Below are 17858 nucleotides of genomic sequence, written 5' to 3'. Positions count from 1 at the left end.
TTCTGGCCACCTGACCCATGTAAGTCCAATATTCACTCCCTTTTTAAAGCTTCTTTGCTGAAAACACAACTAAAAAAGATGCAAGGACAGTAGTGGGAGTGAACTAAAACACTACAAGTGACACTTTTCACATTGTACATAGCCATTTGTTACATTTGTATTAAGAGAAATACTTATTATAGCCACATTAACAGCAACTCATACACCAAATGCCTTGAGTATTACATTTAAAGCATAGTCTTTGCGGTTTTCCTGAGACTAATTCCTGTAGTCTGGATGGAAAATGTCACTACTGTATGTACCACTTGTCCTGTTGCTTAACATAAATACCATTAAATATCAGTGATGTCAGTTTAAACTTCCATAACCAGGTGAGGTCTGACTTAACTATGTCACAGTAACCTATCAAGTAAAAAAATCTACCTTATCCGTCTATTCATTTTACTGAGAATGTTACTACAACCACACCACAACAAGCTATAACTACAGTAGCTCTCTAATTTTAACCTGCTGCTGACAAACAGCTTTCCATGTTTCCTCTATGCTGCTGATTTTTAACACAAGCCTCTACAGTTAGTGACTGTGGATTGTCTGTTAAGTTACTATTCCAAAGTTTCAGTTTGTTTTCCTTTTATTATAGGCAATGACCTGCTGCTGTAAAACTTTATAAATCCCATAGCTTAGTATTAAGACAGAAAGGATACGTGTAGAGCATGCTGGGAATACGTACATTGATGTATGTAAATTTTTTCTAACCTTTTTTAGTTAAAATATGTTCCAAAACATATCTTAATGTGGAGCGGTGTTGTCAAAGGCTTTCTAAAGTTTTAGAGAGCACTTCATCCTTCTAACCAATCAGAAGGGCCAAAGTCAGGGGTGGGAGCTCACAGTTGTCAGTCAATACGTGAACGTGATTCTGGTCTACTACTCCTCTCGCACTGATACTTCAAGCCAGTATTAGCTAATGAAAGACGTCGCTATGGCTGACTCACAGGCTAGCAAGCTCCCAATTCCTGTATTAGTTGCGACAGCGAACAAGGCAAGGATGTAGGTGAAGGTCTGGGTGGAGCATAACAGAGCAAGGAGAGTTGGGGAAAAGAGGAGTCATCTGCTTTCAAGTCTCATAGTATTGCTATCTTAATTTGCAAAACTTGCATATTGTAGCTTTACCTAGCCTTTGTTTTGTGTTTGTACATACACCTCCTTTACAAAATCCAGAAGTAGATCACAGAGAGTGCAATTAACCAGTTCAGTATCAAGAAAATATAGAAGTCAGTTGAGTTGTACTTATGCTGATCAAATTTTTAAATTGTGGAATAACTAATCTTAATAAGTATGGATTAATAAATAATTGCATTTTAAAATCTGGAAAATCAACAAATTTTACACAAGTAACTTTTGCACATTTCCTCTATAAATGTCTGCTTTGCTTTATATTACTAACTGATATCATGTAACAGTGATTCAGTCTATAGTTCATGAAAACTTTAAGATAAGTTAATTAGTCTTGCTGTGTGGTCTTTGCTGTGAAGATTCTTCTGTAGCTCTTTCCATAAAGCAAGACCAGTTTTTTTTGAACAAATACAAGAGAGTAGAAGAAATATATAAAGCTGTAACCTACGCTGATTGTCTTAATAATTTAAGAATCCACAAAATCTTGTGGATTAGCTATGTAATGCCATTTAAAAGTAACATATCAGCATCTACTTGAGAGTTAATTCCCTGTATCAAAAGTAAAAAAGCTTTGGTTTACAGTATCACGAGAAAACTTGTAGTTTGCTGTATTTTGACCAGAGTTGGCATAGAAACTGAAGGACCCAAACACATGTGGCAAGTGAACAGATAATCCGCTGACACTGGGTTGTAAACGTAGCCAGTGTTGTGTAATACACAGTCACGACTTCCACCTGAACTTGACTGAAATGTTTCCAGTATGAATGCTAAACTTCCAAATCAGCTTTTTCTCTTATGTAAGCAGCAATAACCTTGCAGAGGAGGTTTTTAGGGTACCCATGGGTGAACCATGGGCGATCCTGCTTCCCTCTACTGCTGACCATCAAAGCAGAGATGTTACTGATGTAATAGAGGGCTTGTAGCAACGTGGTGTGTTAGTGTTTGAGGGAGGATGGGTGGGCTTTTTGTGTGTGTATGTTCATGTGTGAAATGTTGTTGTTATCTCAGTATAGCTGTCACTGAAGTGAAATGTGTGTATGTGTATGTATGCATGCATGTGTTGATGGGTGGGCAGCGGAATAGGATTAAAAGTGAGAGAATGAATAGTGTTCTATGAGTAAGTCATTATATTTTAACAAATCCCTATGCATGACCAACTGCAGTTCGCTACATAACTATTTGGACAGTCACACAATTTGCGTAATTTTGCCTCTGGACACCACCAAAATAGATTTGAAACAAAGTTGAAGTTTAAACTTTCAGCTTTAATTCAAGGGGTTTAACAAAAATGTCGCATTAACCATTTCGGAATTACAGCCAAGTTGGACAATTGACTGAATCAGTGTCATGGCCAAGTATGGCCTGTTCCCTCGTTATTTCATGATAAATTAAGCAGATAAAAGGTCTGGAGTTGATTCAAAAGGTTGAATTTGCATTTGGTAGCTGTTAATGTGGAACTCTCAATATGCACTCCAAGGAGGTGTTGATGCAAATGAAGGAGGCCATCATTATGCTGAAAAAACAAAACAAACCCATCAGACAGATGGCTGAAAGTTTAGCAGTGGCCAGAACAACAATTTGATAAATTCATAAAAAGAAGGAATTTACTGGCAAGCTCAGGGACACCAAACAGGGAAGAGCACGGAAAACAACTAATCTGGATGATCACAAGAGTTCTTTCCTTGGTGAAGAAAAACCCTTCATAACATTTAGCCAGGTCAAGAATGCTTCTGAGGAGATCGGCATATCATTGTCAGAGTCTAAAATCAAGAGACGTCATCATGAAAGTAAACACAGAGGGTTTACCACAAGGTGCAAACCACTGGTAACACTGAAGAACAGAAAGGCCATATTAGACTTTGCCAGAAAACATTTAAAAAAGCCTGCCCAGTTCTTGAACAAGATTCTTTAGACTAATAAAACCAAGATTAACTTGTACCAGAAATGATGGGAAGAGAAGAGGGGAGGAGAAGGAAAGGAACAGCTAATGATCAAAAGCATACCACCTCATCTGGAGTCACTGGTGTTTATTGATGCTGTGACTGCTGATAGATGCAGCAGGATGGATTCTGAAGTGTATTGGGCTATACTATCTGCTCAGATTCTGCCAAATGCTGCAAAACTGATAGGTGTTCAGTGCTTCACAGTACAGATGGATAATGACCCAAAACATATTGTGAAAGCAACCCAAGAGCTTCTCAAGGCAAAGAAATTGAATATTCTTCAATGGCCATGTCGGTCACCTAACCTCAATCCAACTGAGCATGCTTTTCACTTACTGAAGACAAAACAAGACCCACAAACAAGAAGCAACTGAAGGCAGCTGCAGTAAAGGCCTGGCAAAGCATCTCAAGGGCAGAAACTCAGCTTTGGTGATGTCCATGGGTTCCAGACTTCAGCCAGTTACTGTCTGCAAAGGATTTTCATCCAAGTATTAAAAATAATCCTTATATTTATAATCATGTTGGTTTGTCCAACTACTTTTGAGTCCCTGAAAATGAAGGACTATGTATAGAAATGGCTGTAATTCCTTAATGTGGTATTTTTGTTGAACCCCTTGAATTAAAGCTGAAAGTCTACACTTCAACCAAATCTCGATGGCTTCATTTCAAACCCATCGTGGTGGTGTACAGAGGCAAAATTACGAAAACTGGGTCATTGTGCAAATAATTATGGATCTAACTGTATTTATCAAATAAGAGAGAAGCGCTGACTTTAAAAACACAGTATTTGATAATCATTTTTCTTACATTTTCCCTTAAAAGTTGAAACATTCTCAATTTTTAAAACTAAATATTACTAAAAATAAAACTCACAAGTGAGAGTTAGTAGTTTTGTCTTTGTTTAACATAAAAAGTAAAAATCTGTCAAAATAAAAGGAATTTTTTTCTTTTCACCAGCAATCCCTCACCTCACAATCCAACGCTCAAACTCTGTTTACAGCCTAACACTCATCATAATGTTTACTCAATGGGGCCTTCAACAATTTAGTATCGCATTTCCATAAAATTGGGAGGCTCTAAAGAGACAGGTTTACAAAAAAAAATAAAAGAAAAACAATGGCAGCAGAGGTCGAAATACCACAAGTCCAAAATATATAACATCTTTTCATTTGTCCAAGTTTGACCAAGTCAAATTACTGGGGGGCCACAGGCGAAGTTATTTGCCACTTGAACACTTGGTGGAAAAGAAAAAAAAAAAAAAACATTAAAAACCAAACCTTAACAGAATGTGAAGCTAAATACACTTCAAAACTGAGTTATAATGCTCTGCATTTTTGATAGAAAAATGCCAAGAGAACTGCAACTTTCTATACACTTTCTATTCCTTAGTAGGAAGCAGTCACGTTTGATTACAGAAAAACATGCTGTGTACACGTTGATAGGTTGCACAGTTCGTTTCAGCTTAATAAATTTAAAATTTTAAATAAAGAGTCTATTTATGCTCGTGTATTACAGCCTTGCAAGAAAATTAAATTATAGGTCTAAAATAAAAGATTGGGGAAAAGTAAAAGTGGGAAAAATAACAAAGTTGACCAGATTTAATATTAAGAGCCTTACGGCTCTCTGGCTGGATCTGGGCCCTATGCCGGTGGTTTGAGACCCCTGCATTAGACCATCCCTGCTTCCTAAATGGCCACTTCATCTAAACCCCAGACCTTCAGTTTGTGACAATGGCTTTCTGTTAAAAGATTAAAACCAGGGCATCCCGGTGGCCTTGAAGTTTAAGGTGCTGACCATGAACTGCAACGTCTGGCTGGGGACCACTGTTGCATGTCCCCTTCCCTCATTTCCTGTCATCTCTCTAGTGTCATAAATAAAGGGATAAAATGCCCCATAAGATACTGAAGATAGAAATAAATTATTCTGAAGCTCAAGCTTAATAACCCTGATGACATCACCAGGGTTGTTTTTTCAATCTTTGAAAAGCTTCCTTCATATCCAAAGAAGACACTGTGCAATTGTTTTTACAGGCTGAGTAGTACTCCTTGCAACAAGTAAACTGAACTTGATGTGTAAAATCTGACTTTCAGCACAGAGCTCACTATCACCAGATCACCAGAGAAACATGGATGATATTGTTACCTGCATTCTGATCAGTTACATTGAACAACATAACCATCTCCCAAAACTCAAGTAGAGAGCAATGAAAAATGAAAAAAAAAAAAAAAAACTTCATCTCACAGCTGCATTATCAGGTAGAGGTGGTCAGGACTCTCATAGATGTCTTCCAGTGCCACAATGTTCTCATGCTTGATCCTACAAAGCAAAGACAAATTATTAGTAAAGCTTTTTATTACAAAGCTGCATCATGCAAATTTTAAGTAACACACAATAACCAATTAACAGAACTAAATAACTCTTAATCCCTAATAATTGCTTTTTGACTGCAGAAAGTTTACTTCCCTATTACGTTTTTGCCCCATTAATAAACATTAACTGATAATCGAGAATAATGCTCTGGCAGTGTTTTACCCAGTGTGACCTCATATTCCAGACTTCAGTATCCAGATTTGGTCATTTGTGCTGAGAGGAAATGAAAAATAAGATATGACAAATATGAAAGTTCATTCTTGACAATAATTTTAACTCAAGGTACAAATTAGTATTTTTCTGTAGATTTCAACTGCATTTCATGGTCTTCATCAGATGATCAACAAGTTTGCATCTGCTATGGTGAAGCTCCTCTTTCAGCTATGCCATTAGAAATAGAGTTTAGCTTCAAAGTTCGGTCTTTACTTTTTAAACAGCAGTTGACAAAACAGTCCTCAAGGTCCATTTAGTAGCTGTTTTTGGAGCTTTGGATCATATTATATGACCTTCATCAGCAAAAAGAGGCTACCCAGTTATCATGAAAATGTTTATGTTCAAAATTCCATTTCCTTTTTTAACCATTTCTGCAAATTCAATATTTTGATGAAGGTAATGTGATATGATCAAAAGCTCCAGAACATGTACTAAATTCACCTGTCAAGGTCTATTCCAAGATCAAGAAAACTAAATTTTATTTGTCAAAGCATAACTGACAGAGTTGCATTAGCAGGTAAAGGCTCATTGACATCTGATGAAGACTGAGAAGTGTCTAAAAGCTCCAAGGAAAATAGTATGTGTATCTTGAGTTAAGATTATTTTGTAAAACTACTATTTCCAAAGTCAAGAATCGACTTCCATACTCAAACCATATTTTTCACTTCCTCCCAGCACAAATTGTTCAGGGATTCAAACTAACAACTTGCTATCAACTTGTTTTTACCCAAAATCCATTTTCATCTTCCCCTCACTTTTCTGCTTATTTTTGTCAGTTCTCATCAGATCACTCCATGGTTACAGTACTGTGATGAGGGCGTTTCTACCTTCTGTGTGTGTATTTGTAAGTGTGCAATTTGTTATCCTAATACCTCATAACTTGTAGAAACATGATTGATTTTGTGTGATTTGATGTGTCGGTTAATCATCTTTTGCATTGTGAACAGAGGTAATTCCCCCTGGTCTATCTCTCCCACACACACACACACACACACATACACACACACACACACACACACACAAACCCGCACATCTACAAGTACGCACAGGTGCGAAGTTGAGTATCTAACACTTATTATAGAGCGTATGATGTCTGCAACTGCAGACAGGTAATGAACCGCAGAGCTGAGACGTGACTCATATACACGCACACGCACAGGCACAGGCATGCAGACTGAAAAGAGATAATGTGTGTATTTAAACCCTGCCTGGGATAATGAAGGCCTGGCACAAAACAGCAAACACATGGCAGAGAGTCAGGGTGCATTCCTTTGTTACTTCTCTAAACAGCTGGAGCAACTGAAAGATGTAATTTGTGGTGTTTTTATCTCTCTTTTTATCTTTCAAAATGAATTTAATATAAAATTAGCTCTGACTTATGCGGAAATTATAAATTGATAGAATCTTCAGTTGATGAACAGAATATTAACTGACAACAATTTTGGTAAACAATTAATTATTTCTTATCACTTATCAAGTAAAATTTCAAAATATTCCATAATTTTAGTTTCACAATAGAGAGTATATTGTGCATTTCTCTGTTATATATAATAGAAAATTGAATTTTTGAAAAAAAGGTGTGGGAAAATAAGCAATTTGAAGACATCACCTTGGGCTCAAGAAACTTGTGAAGGGCATTTTACACTTTTTTCATAAACAAAACAATTAATCAATTACTCAAAATATAATTAACAGGGCATACGGGTATCCGAATGTTTAAAGTGGATATTGCATAGACACAATGTCCTAAGCATGTTGCATGTTACACCCTCCTCATTATCCCTATGTTTCTCGTCAATGTCTACACTGTTAACTATCAAATAAAGGCAAAAATGCTAAATGTTAAATAAATGTTAAAATAAATGCTGAAAATCAACTGTCAGACAACATTATATGAGAATGCAAGAAGATTTTGCTTGGCGACAACTATTTTTCTTAATGGAGGAATTCAATTATTCATCAAAACCAAAAGCTTATATGGTCTTTAAGCTTAGCTAGATGTATAATCTGCTGTTTGTTCAGGGCTCAGTGACTAGTACCTCAGCGGATAGCAGTCTATCATTTGCTGTAAGTGATACCTTGGTACCATTCCTGCAAACTAATAAGACACTAGGTTGCACACCGGCTATTCTTAGCACTCAGACTGGGACACTCTCTTGAAAATTTGTACCATGGGAAGAGGGGATGAAGTGTCAACAATCAAGATGATGCTGTTGGCCTCTTCTTTATACAAGAGATATTGTTAACATCTGTGTTCCTATAAAATAAGAATAAATTCTTCCAGGTTTCTTGATTTTTTCAATCATTCCTTCCACCATCTGTGGTCACAAGAATCTCTGAAAAATTCAGTCTCCTAAGGCTTGATAAAAAAAATTAAAAAAAAATCAATTTTCTGCTTAACTTGATCTGCTTAACATCTACATTTGCACTAAATGTTATATGTATGCACTGGTTCCTTGTTATAAGCGAGTAGTTAGGTCTGCATGTTGTGTTAAATGTTTGCTTTGTGGAAATTGAGTTATTACAACATGCACAAAAAGGTTATTTTAAGTTGAAAAGTAATGTAGATGATAGCTGGCTATATGAACTGCTTTGAGTCTCGACAGTCTTTTAAACTGGGATGTGAGTAATTACAGTCTAGGCAGAGCCATTGCAGCTGACTTGAGTGTCCTGACTCAGGTAGGTTGACTCCAGCCAGCTGATTCTGGCTATCTTGTAGTGAATCTATAGTGTATCCATGAAACAGATGGACTGAAAAAAAGACTGCACACTGTGTTTGCTGAACAGATATTATCTCTGGCTACGAAATGTGAGGCTGTGAAAGTCGACTGAACATTGTGTTATTAAGTCTGTCCCTGCAATGGAACTAACACTAGCAATCCAGCTGTATGCTGATATTAGGCTGTTGACTTGTCAACACAAACAGTGCAGATGAATTAATGAGGTTTTTTATTATTCTTGCTCACATGTTTTGCACATGTAGACCTAATAATATAGATGTGTCATGTTTTAGTTTTTTGCATTTGCCAAGAAAAAGAAATCCTTGGTCCACAGTTTTATAACTGGAAAAGTGTTTACAATTGAGCCCTTTAATGTGCACTTTACACAGATTTATATTCAAGGAAACAACAGTGATGCTCACTTGCTGAATGTAGATGAAATTTAAGCTCCTAGGATAAATTCTGCGAAACTCTACATTGGTATTTATCTGATGTAACCAAATAGTCAATAATTGAACAAATCCAATCGAATCAAATTAAATCAAGTAGCAGCAACATTTTCCTGTTTTGTGCCTAAACGTAATCCAGCAGATTTCCCTCCAAAGCTGACTTGCTGTCTCACGCTGCACACTGATAGAGACTCCCAGTTTACTCAGTGATGCTGTCATTTTTTTTTCACAATAATGAAACTCATTTGTCTACAAGAATGTCTGCATTCTTTTCGGGACTGTAGTGTTGGGGTACTGTCAGCAACTTCCCTTTTTCCCTTTCCCTTTATATTGCTCGGGAGCGTTTCTGTGGTTTCGGGGTTGCAGCCAGAAATCTGGTCGTTTCTTCCCGGCCAGCAGGCTTTCAGTGCATAAATACTCGCAACTACACCTCATGAAGACTAGGGGGGGAATAGCTTATGTAGTTAGCTATTTGGTTAGGCAGATAGAGGGGAATAGTATTTTTTGCCACATTATCTTCTCTTGTTCTTCCTTCCTTTTTAAATAGTGTAACAATGGATAAGATGATGAAAAAAATAGTTGAACCACCTAGTGAATAGCTTTTGGATAAGTGCACAAGATATCAAATAATAAAAATCGCAGAGCATTACAATCGGTGATAAAAAGAAAAAGGACCCTTTTCATTAGGCCCTGATAAGACGGTACTGTAGGGTTCTGAGTCTCTGAAGAACTTGGTGGGTTTATTAAGCCATCTTGATGTCTCTAAAAATGCTCAGTTGATTGATTTGATCAGAGGTTGCCCAGGTCAGTTTGTTTATTAAATCTGTGGGGTTGTATTCATATAATGTGATGCCATTTGAGTTGAGGAATAAGCTGGTGACTTTTTTGGCAGTTAATGAACTTGGTGGTTGGTGATTTTGAGGGGTGCTCTGTCTGTTTGGATGACAAGATTGTCTATTCTAATGAGTGGGATGTACATTTTTTGCACATTCAGAAGTCGTTTGACCGCTTGGCCCACAAAAACTTAACTATAAATCTTGCTAAATGCGAATTTGCGATAGTTGTTTTTTTGGGTCGTTCGGTGGGGCAGGGCATAGTGTGCACACCAAAGTGCAAGCTATTGATGATTATGACCCACCAATAACTAAAAAGGGGCTTATGCAATTTCTTGGCCTAGAAGGGATCCATTGTTGCTTCTGTAGGGATTTTTCTACAGTGGTTGCACCCCTTACGAACCCCCTAAAGACAGGGTCAAAGTATTGTTTTTGCCAGAATGTCAGAGGCCGTTTGAGAGGGCTAAGGCTCTCATCTGTAATGCTCCAGTTTTGGCAGCGCTTCAGTGGGATAAACTCTTTAAGCTTGAAGTGGATGCAAGTTATGTGGGTGTACTTTTACAGTCACATGAGTTGTGTTTCTTCTAAAAAAAAGTTCAATAAACATCAGTTGAACTATTCAGTTATTGAAAAACAAGTATATATCGGGAATATCAGGTGTATATCTGGGAATTGCAGCATTTCTTGTGTACCTGGGCTCTCAGCCTGTCTTGGTTTTTATAGACTATGATCCTCTAACTTATCTATGTTCTTGGCAGTGCCCCAAGTAAAGGCTGATCTGATGGGCTCTCCTCCTTTGATCATATAGCCTGGATATTTGCCAGGTTAAGTGAAGGGACAATGTAGTGGCGGACGCATTGTCCCACACTCCCTGTCAGTGATGTCTTTTGTGAATGCTCTACCCCTTGCTTTTTTTTGGGGGGGGGGGGGTCATCTTTTGTTTGTGTTATCTCTTCTTTTGCACTTAGAACAAGAGCCATACTCATGCCAACCCATCCATGCATTACACTACACCACTGACACTGATCGTCACACTCCATGTTTATTTCGCTTTCTTTATTTAAATAAAAAATTTAGAAAATTAAAAAGGGGTCGAGAGCTGGTACACATCTATGCCATAAAAATAATATGGTGATATGACTCATGTTGCTGTTAAATGTACAATATACTGGACTGATGGTTTGAATCGCGAATATTTAAATAGACATTTTTAATGCCTAAGAGGAGATTTTTCCTGCTAAAGTCAAACAAACACTATGATGTGTATGATGTGTCAAAACCTGCCACCTACTGTATGGTTTTATATGTCACCTCAAACACTGGTGGCATCATGGTGATTGATGCGTCTTCCTGCATCAAGATACCCTGCTGTCCCATTTCTCAGCATCAAGGCTTCAGAAAAGCAGCAATTACACATCAAATTGGCTCTTTGAACTGGCACATCCCAGCTACTGTACCTTAACAACTACTTCTGTCTTTATGGGTATGCAACAGGCATCAAATGACACTATCCAATGCAAACAGTATTTGTTGCCCTTAATTGTTTAAAACAGTAAATGAAAAAGATTGAAACAGATGGCTTAGTATACAAAATACCTACATTATTAACATTAATATCCACTTTGACATCTTATAGTACATATAAAATTGTTGCCATAGCCATACTATAAGAGTAACCATATAGAGATCTTTAGCTAGCATAAGGAGGGGGGGTGTGATGCATGGAAGAGAAAGGAGATGCACCACTAAAAACGGGAATTAGGAGTCTTATGTCCATTTGTGAGTGTGCATGTGTGTTTGTGACAGAGCACTCACTTCCCCAGCACAGCGATCTCATTCTCAATGCTACTCTCCTTCCCCTTTAGGGCCTTTTTAGGGATGCACTTCACCGCAAACATCCGGCCAGTCAGCTTCTCCTGGGCGAGGACCACTTCAGAAAACGCTCCTCTGTGAACACATCAACAAAAAGTCACGTGAGTCACCAGCAGCTTGTTTATTCATTCACTGGTGTCCTACTGGAGTCATCAGTTCTACTTAACCACATTTGGTGTGTTTTCATATCCAGAGCATGCATTAGAGATTTATGAATTTATGTTTTGTCTGAGCTAATGTGGGTGGAAAAAGTTGTCGCATATTTCTGTACACCAATAGGGATTTAGCAGCATCTGAATCAGAATCTGCAGCCTGTTGCACCACCTGAATGTTTGAGTGTTAAGTCAACACTAAGTGCTATGATGTAACTAGTTAGTTTCACACTAAACTTGCCACTTTGTTCAGTTACACCACCTCTACTTATGCTACAACTTAACAAAGTCGACCATAATCATAACATTGTCACAGAGAGTGATGTTTAATTCAGTGCGGCTTTGGATATTTTTTAAGTGAAAGCCACTACTACTTAGTGATGGAAATGAAGTCATGTATGCTAACGTGTTGGACCTTTATCTCATTACAAACTGCACTGCAATTCTCTAGAGAATGTAGACTAAAATTTTCATTTGTGCTCTTGATGCTGCTAGACTAAACAACGAAAAGAAAGGGAAAAACAGAGCTAGTGTAACTCCAGATTTAATACTGTGTGAATTCAGTTATTTTACCATTTATATCCCATTTACAACACATGCAGTCTGCATCTGATGATCTTAATATGCAGAAAATTACAACAAATGGTAATGTGATTGGATGTGCCAGGGGTAACATTACAACATTAGCATTTTTTCGATCATTTTTTCACTTAGAATGACTGCTAAGGTTGAAAGTAATTTTAAGTTTTTGTTTTTCGCATCATAAAACCTGACGATCCTCAATAACAATCACGGCACTAATACTAGGTAAAATAATTGGAAATTTAAATTCAGTCAAGTCTGTCAGATCTCGTATGAGTGTGTTTCTATGTTTGTGTATGTGTGTGCGTCATGAAGAAAAGCAGGACCTGAATGCAGATGAGCCTATTGCAAGTTGATCTGCCTGAACCGAGCATTGACTCCTGTGTCGATCTTTCTTCAGCTTCACCGATGTCACATTAGAGTAAACATCTCTCTATCCTTATCTCTTCTCTCTGTTTTGCTCTCCTCATTTTCTCTCTTTTATCTCTTCCTTTTCCAACATTCAGGCTACCTGCAGCTGACACAAATCCAAATTTCTAACAATCAAAAACCCGCTCACTGCAAAACAATATTCAATTGAAGGCTCTTTCAAGGCAGTTCATGGCCTTGCTTCTTGTTATAATTCTTTCCTTTACGTCCCATATGGGCTTGTGTGTATTGTGTCTTGAAATCCTCAGCCAGAGGTGTTTTGTTCTGTTCTGTTCTGGAGCCCATGTTTAGAACTAAAGGGGGGCAGAAACTGTGCATCCTGGGTTCTAAAGCTCCAGAATAGCCTGCATTTGGAAATAAAAATGGCTGGATTAGTATCATCATTTAAATCTCTTTATAAAACACACTTTTATTGAGATCCAGATTAGCCTTGAGTTTGTTACTTAAACTTGCACCAACTTTTTTGTCCATTAACGGGCAGAAGAAGAAACTGTTAACACAACACTGACCTATTATCACCTTACAAAGTTGTTGGGGTGAATGTGTTAGCAAACAGTTACCTACTTGCACATTCAAAAAAAAAAATCAACATTTATCTGAAATTGTAATTCTGGCTATGTGGTTAATGTAAGGCCAATATTCACTGTCCCTTTAGCTTTGTTTCAGTCTCAACTAATTCCCATTATAAATATCTGGCCTAGTTGCTAAATTCTCCACTGTCTGTGAAGATTCTCAGTCATCCAGGTCATGGTTATCCAAGAAAAGCCGAATCAAGGGCAACTAGATTTGGTTGTAGATACTTGAAGATGTTTCACTTCTTTGTATTTTATGCAAATCAGAAAGTGTTACTATGATAAAAGCTAAACTAAGCTTGTGAAATTAGTAAACATTAGCGTTATTAGCACTTCTATTGTGACCATGTTAGCATGCTAATATTAGCATTTAGCTCAAAGCACCACTGTATCAAGTATAGCCCCACAGAGCTGCTAGCAGTGCGGTAGATGTTCTGTTGATTTCATTCCAATATCTGTCAAGGCCTTATATTTACATCAGTCAAGACTCATTCAGAGATTTCAAGATGAAATAATTTTGATCTCTCCATCCTACACGCCTGCCTGCTTGGAAAATGAATTTCACACCAGGTTGCTTTTCATAAAGTCAACCACCACACTAAACCTTCATCACACCTTCCTCCTCCTTCTCTTTGCTGAGGTTTTTATTCATTCATTGTTTCATTTTTGTGTATTTTTGTGTGTGAATTTGTGCTGCAATTATGTTTTATGCTTTTCATTCAAGGGTAAAAGCAGCTGTTTTTAATGAGCTCTGTATGGCTTTAATATGTGTGTGTGCTGGTGTCCACAAAACCCTTGAGCCGTTTAGACCAAAGCACATTTGACTAGCTGCCCATCTACCAAAAGGCTGACTAGTCTTAAAAACACCAGTGTATCCTCACAGAAAAACAGTTTGTTGAATCCTCACATGCAGTACTTGCTCTTTGTGTTTTTCTCACGCCTCTGAGCAAGAATCTTGTTTTCTTCTTACCTTCACTTCCTCCTCCTCTCCCTCCTTCTGTCATTCTCTCTTTGTCTCTCACCTCACGCGCCACACACAGTGATAAGTGATCATACTGTGGGTTGCCCCTGGTGATCAAAGTGGACAGTCCGGCAACCAATAAAATCAATTCAGTTGCCTCACAGACGCGCGCACACACGCACACACACGAACACACACACAACAGACACCTGCTTGCACTGATAATGGCTGTTTGGGGTTTAGATGACATCAAAGATAGACAGAACAAGTGGGCCGTGCTGTTTGTATCGTTGCTTTGCTCATACGGGCGCAAATGTACGTGCGCGCGCACACACAAACACACAGTGTGTGTGTTTTTGTCACACACGCTCTGGGCCCGAGTGTGTGTGTGTTTATAAGGGGGTGTGTGTCTTCTACCCAACCAAGGTTCTTTGTACTGGGCTGTTGTTAGTTAATCCAGGATTTGAACTGGAGGTGTAAACAATTAAGTGATAGTACATTAAGAATAACAGGAACAACTGTTATAAGACAATACAGTCAATATTTTATAATAAGAATGGATCAAATGACTATGTGTAATGTTAAAGGGGAGGCTCAGCATGACAAACCCATAGGGAATTATCAGCTAATTGCACTTCCCCTCAGCTCTATGGAGCATTTTAGCATCTTTCAGCTCATTGTTTTATTTTTGTGTCCCGCACGTGTATGATTTCGGTTCAGTATCACAGCTCTCATAGTGATATTTTTGGTTTCAGCAACTTTTTTAAATAACAAAGCTGTAAAAAAACAGAGGAGTTGGTAGAGACCAAAATAGAGCTAAGGTGGCCAGAAACAAGTCTCTAAATGAATGTTAATTTTTTTCTGTATCTGCTAGATGTGTAAATATGCAATTATTTTCTAACTTTTGCCATATCAACTCTATAAGATGATAATATGTCAAAATTATGTTCACAGCTTGTTCCACTGCCACCAAGTGGCCAAAAAAATCAATTAATGTAAGTATGTATGTTGAATAAATTTTTTTCTCTGTTTAGCACTATTTATACTATCAATAAAGCCTGGCATACACTTAATAATACGATGCATAACGAATTAAAGTAAATATTTTAATAAATGTTAAGATTCACAATGAATACAAATGTGTGGTTTGATAAGTATGAAAATAATGTGAATCATATCCTATAGTCTAGAGTTTAAAATTGATGTTTCAAAGGAATTCTCGCCCATTTACCAGGAAAAAACTACCTGGTGAATCCCTGTTTTTTAAGTGCGTTCGTTTTTGCTTGTGTTTTTTCATACTGAAAACATTGTTTGTACGAAAACAAGAGGCCAAACCTCATTAACTCTACCAAACAACTGTGGTAGACATAGTCCAACACTGACTAGCAATTATTACAGTAAAATGAATCAAGTTCATATGTAGCAGTTTCTTATAATAATTTTTCATGATAAAAAGGTAGTTACTAGTTCAGCGATGTGGTAATATATTTTCTAGCAAAATGCAGACAGATCAACAAGTGGCTTATCAGACATGGAGACCTCAAGCCCAAAACAGAGCAGCAGGGCCGATTGATTGAGCCATTCTGTATGGTTGGTATTGTGTTTTTCCTCCCCACCTCCAATCAAACACACACACACACACACACACACACACACACACACACACACACACACACACACACACACACACACACACACACACACACACACAGAGTAAAGGACCTGTGTGCTTCATTTGATTGGAGGTAGGGAGCTTGTATAGAATCTGGCAGTTAAGGTCACACACTGGGCTGTGTTCGTGACTAGCTAGCAGTCTCTGCTTGCCGTTACCCAATGATTGTATTTTCTCTTTGTAACTTTTTCAGTCAAGCTTCACTGCTTCCATCAATGCACAGAGTAGGAAATGTATTGGCAGCATCGATGTCTGCATTTGTGTGTTTCTCCATCAAGCACATAAATCTGTAAGACGAACAAATACACACACGGTGTAAAACAGAGATAGAAACTGAAATACAAGAATAGGCTGACAAGGTGACAGTGACACATTTACCATGGAGACTGAAAGCAGCCATCAATGTTTTCTCAATCTCAAGCTGAAAATACATTAATCCTAAAAAGTTGTTAAGTCTTCAGATACTTCTGTTTTACTGAAAGCAAAAATCCACCCAGAACGAAAGGTAAAACTGCTAAAAAAAGATCACAGATTTCATTTAGTATATGTTTTTGTATTTGACCTGGTACTGTTTCAGCTGTAGCAGTGTGTGGTGGAAAATGTTTAAAATGTTTTGGCGATTTTACACTGCTACGGTTTGGCGTCAACACTTATGTGTCAAAGAGCAAGAGCTTCTTTGTGAAGGCCACCATGAAACAATCATACACAGCGAAATCCATTATAGAGGAGGCTAAGAAGTCAGAGTAGGAAAACAGCGCAGAATGCTGTAAACAACTGCTCCCAATGGAAAGCAGCTAAAGCTTGCTCAACAAGTTGCTAATTGTCGCTCAATGACGCAATACACTAATTAGCATATTCATGAGGTCATCGATTTGTACTTGCATTCTGGCTAGTGTCAGCCGGTTTCAGCCCTTCGTCTGTTTGCCTCTCTCAGACTCTCTGTGTTCCCATATATAGTATTTTAATACAGCCAAATTCCCAATAAAGCTGTTCTGATTTACATGTTTTTCTGTTTCTGTTGTCAGACAAGTATGAAATAGTATGAAATAGGACTACATTTTAACCAGGAGTCACATCCAAGCCATTCCCCAGCACCTGCTCTGCAGTGCTAAAATCCTGATTTTATAACCGCAACGTTGTCTGAAAAAAAATCACCATACGCACAAGTTAAAGACAATGGCTGTGGTGTGATTTCAGCTATATTTACTTATAAAATGATCACTCAAAGAAAATTAGGAGCTCATTTACATCTATGTCGGCCATGCGGTCAACTGAATGAGACGCAGAGAGGACACATATGCCTGCGGCGGGAAAGCCTGACCTTGCGCTCGCGGGGCAATGCTGGCGTCTCTCTTCTACAGAATGTAGCTAAGGGTTGTCCAAAAAGTCGCTAGTTTTGTCACTAGGTGCTTTTTTTTTTAAAAGTCGCTAAAGGGGTCTTAAAAGTCAGTACGTGTTGCAACAAAGGCACTATTCATTTTGAAAGAGCAACAGCCCATGGGGAAACTCCATTAAAAGTTATACCGCTAATCAGATGGCCGACCAATGGTGTAACGTCATCACTTAGTCACGCGGCATTCAGCTGACCAATGGTGTACTTCATCATTCAGTCAGTCAGCGACAGACATTTGCGTTTATAGGGCTGGCCCCGCTGTTGCAGTCCAGCCAAAAAGTGAGGGGATCACCAAAGTCAGTAGGCTTCATCCTCTGGGGACCATGAATGTTTGTGTAAAATTTCATCGCAATCTATTCAATAGATACATTGAGATACGTGTTTTAGTCTGGACCAAAGTGATGGACTGATAGATTGACATTGCAATGACTTGAGTTATGCTGCTAGCGTGGCTAAAAAAGTAAGGTGGTGTCCACCACTGTGGATGACGTAGGAACTTTTTTTTTTACAGCGTCTACCTTCAA

General features: G+C 38.1%; 1 protein-coding gene across 2 annotated transcripts in view; it reads right to left on the bottom strand.

Moving 5' to 3' along the window:
• The window catches only part of camk1da (calcium/calmodulin-dependent protein kinase 1Da), a 92930-nt gene that overhangs the window by 25547 nt on the left and 49525 nt on the right, over nucleotides 1-17858 (bottom strand). For both annotated transcript variants that reach the window (XM_040147422.1, XM_040147413.1), the window contains 2 exons: nucleotides 11517-11648; nucleotides 5358-5432 (listed from right to left, as the gene is read on the bottom strand). In XM_040147422.1, coding sequence (XP_040003356.1) covers nucleotides 5358-5432; nucleotides 11517-11648 — 207 coding nt within the window. The remainder of the gene's footprint in view (nucleotides 1-5357; nucleotides 5433-11516; nucleotides 11649-17858) is intronic.

The sequence above is a fragment of the Xiphias gladius genome, chromosome 2 (genome assembly GCF_016859285.1).
Source record: "Xiphias gladius isolate SHS-SW01 ecotype Sanya breed wild chromosome 2, ASM1685928v1, whole genome shotgun sequence".
Classification (NCBI taxonomy): domain Eukaryota; kingdom Metazoa; phylum Chordata; class Actinopteri; order Istiophoriformes; family Xiphiidae; genus Xiphias; species Xiphias gladius.
The sequence above is the reverse complement of the archived record's forward strand: the minus strand, read 5'-3'. Positions and strand labels throughout refer to the sequence as shown.